Source organism: Tigriopus californicus, chromosome 1 (genome assembly GCF_007210705.1).
Source record: "Tigriopus californicus strain San Diego chromosome 1, Tcal_SD_v2.1, whole genome shotgun sequence".
In the NCBI taxonomy this organism is placed as follows: Eukaryota; Metazoa; Arthropoda; class Copepoda; order Harpacticoida; family Harpacticidae; genus Tigriopus; species Tigriopus californicus.
This window is the reverse complement of record NC_081440.1, coordinates 15,569,617-15,576,231: the sequence shown is the minus strand read 5'-3', so window position 1 is coordinate 15,576,231 and position 6,615 is coordinate 15,569,617. Positions and strand designations below refer to the sequence as shown.

The 6,615-nt window shown below is 40.7% G+C and overlaps 1 protein-coding gene across 1 annotated transcript; it reads left to right on the top strand.

Annotated features, from left to right (window-relative positions):
• Positions 1–1,640: 1,640 nt before the first annotated feature.
• Positions 1,641–3,244, top strand: LOC131893461 (ATPase ASNA1 homolog). The gene is made up of 3 exons (XM_059243500.1): positions 1,641–1,939; positions 2,027–2,300; positions 2,378–3,244. The coding sequence occupies exons 2-3, from the start codon at positions 2,040–2,042 to the stop codon at positions 3,158–3,160; spliced, it is 1,044 nt and encodes a 347-aa protein (XP_059099483.1). The 5' UTR covers positions 1,641–1,939; positions 2,027–2,039; the 3' UTR covers positions 3,161–3,244.
• The last annotated feature ends 3,371 nt before the right edge of the window (positions 3,245–6,615 follow it).

The window sequence follows — 6,615 nt, the reverse complement described above, 5'->3', positions numbered from 1 at the left end:
TTTTCCATTTTACATGCTTGTCCAGGCAATTAGCATTGTGGTATTGAGCCAATTTGATAGTGCGTTCACTGGTTAACACCAAACATGCTCATTTAGTAGGGTTTTGTAACGCAACTTGCTCAAAATCACTCACTTATTGAAAATTAAATGGACAAATGGTGCAAGTTGACTGTGATGTTTGTCTTAGTTCTCTCTCCCCAAAATGCCCAAAATCAGGGTGCCGGACCACATTTTTCCATGAATTTCCTTTACATGACATCCCCTATTCAGATGTCATAATAAACACTATTGACTCGCTTCTGGAGCCTACTGTTTTGGTGCTGAGGGTGCTTTTGTTCACAAAACTACTAGCTCTCTTTTTTGCAAATTTTCCAGACTGAAAAAAGGGAGTTCAATTGGATATATTCAAATTGTTGGAAGACTAAATTTTGTAAAAAGTTTAAGTAGCAAAAGCTGGTTAAATATTTATGTTTCATTGCGGTGCCATTTTTCTTCGTTTTTGTTCGGCTTTTTTCCGTTACTCTATTTCATCTATTTCATCATACCGTGAATTACATTCTTTGCAAGGATTAGTGAAGTCAGTGAAAAGCCAAACCAAAAGAATGGTAGAATAATCTGGCTCAGAAATTAAGCATCCATCTTATTATGCTGCATGCTGCACAGAACTGAGTAAAGAGAAATCACAAACAGAGAAGAACTGGCAAAAAACTGAACTGACAAATAGAAAACTGGCTTTTAACTTCGGTGTTTTTCGATACGGCCCTGACAGTATCGACGTCAGTACCTGACGGAGAAGAAAGAATAGAAAACCACTTTTGGATATTGCTCATAAACGAAGGATTCTATTCTTGCGGCAACTTGGTCCAGATGGCAAGGATTTTCGAGAAGAAAACAAATGCAACTTACAATTTTTCCTTAGCAGGTTAGGTCAAAAAGCGCAAACTTTGCCGAACAGCGCCAGATATGGAGTCACTAAAAATGTGTGTTGACACGACAGCTGAATTACGATCACATTGCTTGCCAAGGTGACTGAAATGGGTATTGTTCTGGGCTTGATGTTACGTCTTATGGGTCGATACGGATTGTCACATATAATAAAAAAATTCCCTTTGAAATATCCATCTGGAATTTCTATTTTCAAAACTTAAGATCAACATCTTATTGTTAGCTTGAAGCTAGAATCTCTGGTTAAAACCACCCTCCTGGCATATGATCTCATTAGCAAACATGGAAATGACTAAAACAATGTGCGGGGAAAACAAAAAAAAATATTTGTTAGTTAAAAAGTGATTCATTGTCTTATTCCATTCCATTACGTACGGTGTAGGTTTTTGCTATTTTTCTTGAAGAATTGATACCATGTATGCGAGTCTGAGGCGTTTCAGCCTACTTTGGGTGGCGCCCTTGTCTTTTCGTAGACATATAAATTGAGAAACGTCCACTCAAGGTTCAAGATTTATGGTGATTACATTACAAAACTCCAATTTGTGTGACAGATTGATTCAAATGATAAAGGAACAAAATAGCTCTCGATCTTCTAAAGACGAATTCAATAACATATCATGACGAATTGTTTATCATATTTTGGTCCCAAGGATGTAGACGTATAAGCGCCATATAGGATTGTTCCTACTTTTTGACAGCTGAAAGTGAGCAGGCTAGCCGCGTTCATTTACGGAAAATTGCACATCTTAACAACCAGAACGGTCAATAACACATCTTGATGGGTCGACCTAAAAGCTCTTGACCGGCCTTTAACTTGACCTGAGCTGAGACTCTTTAACTTGAGCATGCACTCTATTAACCTCCAGACCGTTCTATTTTTTTTTATATCTGTGATTCCTGCCATAATAATGCTATGCCCAGTCACCACAGAGGCGTTCTCAAATTGGCTTTAGCCGAAGAATTTAAGTGACATTTTCCATCATACCTAAGCCAGGTAATGTCTAATCCGTCGTACTTGTAATATCTAACTAACATATCATGCGGGTATCACTCGTAAGCAATCATGTTCCCTGTTTCATAGATCCGCGTTGAAAATGGAGCCTTCGAAAATGTCAGCATTGGATGCCCTAGATTTAGACGACACCGACCTTGAGCCTTTGGCACCGACGTTACAAAACATTCTCGATCAGACATCGCTCCGTTGGATCTTTGTGGGCGGTAAAGGGGGCGTGGGCAAGACCACGTGCTCCTCATCTATCGCCATTCAATTGGCCAAAGTGCGGGAAAGCGTGCTCATCATCTCCACCGATCCCGCCCATAACATATCGGATGCTTTCGACCAGAAATTTACCAAGGTATGAGCGCATTTTCTGAAGTTTGTGTCCCCTATGCACGGCTACACAAATGCCGTTCCCAAATCCTCCTGATCTAGGTTCCCACCAAAGTCAAAGGATTTGAGAATCTTTACGCCATGGAGGTGGACCCCAATGCGGGTGTGACCGAGCTCCCCGAAGAATATTTCGAAGGCGAGGGGAACGAGGCCTGGAAAATGTCCCGGGGTCTTATCCAAGAGTTAGTAGGCGCATTTCCCGGCATTGATGAGGCCATGAGCTTCGCCGAGGTTATGAAGTTGGTCAAGCGAATGGATTTCTCGGCTGTGGTATTTGACACGGCACCCACGGGTCACACTCTCCGACTGCTGTCGTTCCCGACCGTGATCGAAAAGGGTCTGAACAAATTGGTGAAGCTCAAGAACCAAATGGGTCCGCTCATTTCGCAGATGGGACGGATGTTTGGCGGCAACGACGCCATGAATCCAGAACTGCTATCCGGGAAGCTGGACGAAATTCTGCCCGTAATCAAACAAGTGAACGAGCAATTCCGCGACGCCAATTACACTACCTTCATATGCATTTGTATCGCAGAGTTTCTGTCCCTCTACGAAACCGAGCGGCTGGTTCAGGAGTTGACCAAGTACGGGATTGACACGCATAATATCGTGGTGAACCAGCTGTTGTTTCAGAAGAAGGGCGAGAAACCGTGCGGGCTGTGTGCGGCTCGTTGCCGTATTCAAGCCAAATATCTCGATCAGATCCATGATTTATATGAAGATTTCCACGTGGTCAAGCTGCCACTTTTGGAGCAGGAAGTCCGGGGAGTGGAAAAAGTGTCGGCATTTTCAGCCAATCTTATCCAACCTTTCAGTTCCGAGTGAAAGAACTTCTTTTGAGATTCTAATCGTTTCCAAAAACATGTGATGGTTAATACCAACAAACAAATATATGATGAACTTTTCAGACTTGGAGGCCTTTCTATGATTAGGTGACTTGCTCGCTTTTAGGAAAGCAAAGAATGCACCAACTGTTCCGAGATTGGTGTTGGAATGTTTGTTCATACATAGCTTAGTATTACTGACAGGGTTTGGGCTAAATCATCGCCTATTATTGGGGATCGCCGGCCAGAAAGTGGGGTCTCGATCCGCGCTAAGTTTATGTCTATCAGGGAGTTTGTGGATTCTTTTCTCTCCAACAGTATCCCAAGCATGGTGCTTAGATTGTTGTTAGATGACTTTAATTTATGCTCTCAACACTTTCAAAGATGATTTTGGATTTTAGCAAAGCAAGAGGAACAATTTCTATTTTTTTAAGTTAGTTGCAGCTCAAAAAACGTGTCAATATGTCCTTAAGATTACACTTAAAAGCTACATCAGACACAAAAAGTAAAGGCTATTGTGGTGAGCGTTAAATTTACCAACTGAACGAGTCAAGAGACTGAAGAAGACTGAATGTAGTAACGGGAATATATAGGAAAATGGACAGAGAAGTGAAGAAGATACGAAAAAGAAACGGAAAAGCAGAAAACAGGGTCGCTGCACTATCAAAATCATTGGATGCGTTATTGGCACTTTCGTTAGAAATTTCATGAGCAAGTAGAAAACGGCTTCTTGGATATTGTTAGTTGAGAACATGAACTTCAAATCCACCGTTATGTTGCACGATTACTTCCAAATACTTTCTAGAGTTCGCCGATGATATTGATTGACGACGTTTTTTTCAGGTAGGTCGGTGATGCTGTTCCGGTAGCGTCAAAGATAACTCGAATCCTTAAGATTTCCAGAAAACCGCCACAACTCGATGTCCTCAAGGATCATTGTGGTTAGGGCACATGCGGTTATTTTTCACCTCATTTGATCAGTGGACAAAAGTATGTCCAGTTAAGGTTTCTGGTCTTTTTGGTTTGTTTTTTTCACGGGCTTTTCTATCCGCTTCATGGAATGAATGATCCCCAATGCTAATCGAATGAAAGGTTATATTTTGTATTTGATTTGTTCAATCATTTGACAACAGAGCTCAAAATTGGTTGCCAACCATCCAATAGGTATTGCATTGCCTTCCAAATCTCTCAAATCCAGGCCTTCACTACCACATCAGTACTTAACTGATTGGCTTCATTGCCCGTGGTAGCACTATTCAATAAACAAGAAAGAAAAATCAGAGTATTCAACGAGCTATAAAGAGCCTTTGTTCCAAATTTGCCAAAAAGATTAGATGAAAATTCAAAAGTCAGGGATTTCCTTGGAGCAATCAATGCCTTTTCAGAACAAAGAGGAAAAAAGGTTACTATGATATATTTGTAAACCTTTTTTCTCTTGATCTACTCGCATCAACCAATCCTAAACAAAATTATAACTCCATATCAAATGTATTTGATGCCTTTTCAGTTATTGTTAAGTTGTAAATTATTATTTTGTTCTCTCAACAGTATTGAGCATATTTCGGCATCAGCTCGGTTGTGAACATGTATTCCTTCATAGACGTTGACAAAAATCATGATATCTTACAATCTCTTCCAACTCAGATTGTTTTGCAAGAGGCAACGCATCTCATTGGAAAAACTTACCCGAGAATAAGCTGACTCTTACATCTAGGTTCATGTATATATCTGTATTATTTCATTCGATACATTTGACCGTCAAAAACGAGACTGTCTGTGTCGGATACATTGGCTGGAATTTTTTTAAGAAGTAGTTTGCTTTACTTAGATTGGGCATTACCAAGTGATTCCATTTGGATCATCCTCCCCTTTAATCACACACACACACAGTAAATCAATGAATTGCCGTCGTCTAGGGTGCATCTGATGAAATTGGAACGTGGGACAAGGGAAAAGAAGCTCTTCACCTCCACATGATAGGGATCTAGATAATGGGAAGTGCCAAACAGGCTGTCTTTTATTCGTGTATGCTTGGCTACTTTTGTTAATATATTTTAGCCTTCAAGGAGAGTAATACATAATTGAGCTTTCATTTCCCACCGCAAGTTTTTGTGCCGGTTTGAAGGAGGGACAGCAATCTCAACAGGTGATAAACTTCTAGCAAATGTATACTGTATATGTACATTTCTACAGTACACACTTGCTTGACAACATTCATATTTTATGTTAGCTGAAAATAAAAGCGTGTGTCGTACAGTTTGAAAAAGATATTTGAAATTTAAACTCAATCACTGGAAAATAAATGCAAATGTCTTTGTGTTGACATGAGTACAAAAGAGGCCAGAGGAAAGTTTGGGAACACTTTTTACTCCATCACCACTCCATTTTCCGTTCCACTATACACAAGGTCAAAGAGAATGATCCATTTTAAGAGATTCCCGATAGGGGGGAAACATGTAACTCTGCAATACTAAGAGACAAGCCGGAAGCGTCATTAACAAATCATTAAATGGAACAAACTTCCTGCAGAGTTCAGACCCAAGGAGGATTGCAGATGAGATGTTCCACCTACTACCAAGCTTTCCGCTTATTTTTTATATGACATCAATATCCAACCATCGACAAAAAAATAGTGTTTGAGTCTGAGTTTGGGAGTATTAAATGGGTGTCACGCTCATGGATAATGTGAAGGGTAATTTTAAAAATTGGCCCTGAGTATAATCCCTTGGCGGATGAAATGGTAAGCCCAAATCTTGCTAACCATACCCACGCATTCCACAACGTTGGACACATTTGCCCATACCTCACATACGTCCAATATTATTCATCCGGGGTTGTGACGGATATTCCTCATGTGAGAACATCAGGGGCTTTGAGTGCAGAAAAGCTTGTCCGATGGAACGAAGTTCAGCGATCATCTCTGCGCTCTCAATAGATGGAGGCATCTGAGACTTCGAAGAAGAGGGATGGGAAAGAACCCCTAGGGATAAGAGGGATTTTAGTTGTGAAAATAACCCATGAATTGTTTCCAGTGAGCTTGAAAAAAGAAGTTATTTTTAAAGGGTGGTCCCATACGTTGAGGCAAATCTTGAATTCATTTTGTACCGCTTACGGGACAATCAAAACTTTCATTTTATGGTGAATGATGTTCATTGTCTGTGGAAGAAAGCCATTAAGTTTTCTAGATCTCCAAAACGTATTCGATATATGAATAAAAAATGAGCCAAACTTTCGACCATAGGGCGCCATAAACCCCTAAATGAAATTGAATGAATATATCGATTCCAATCCTGCAGTCGAGCTGTCCCTTAGCGCTAGCAAGGAAAGAGCGAGGGAGCTTTTTCACAGAGCGATCGGGAGGGTCGAGCGTTCCTCCGTACGACTCCATCCACACACATGATGTGCAGTATGTGTACACGATGAACGCCGTGCAGAAGTCTTTTCCACATTGAGCCC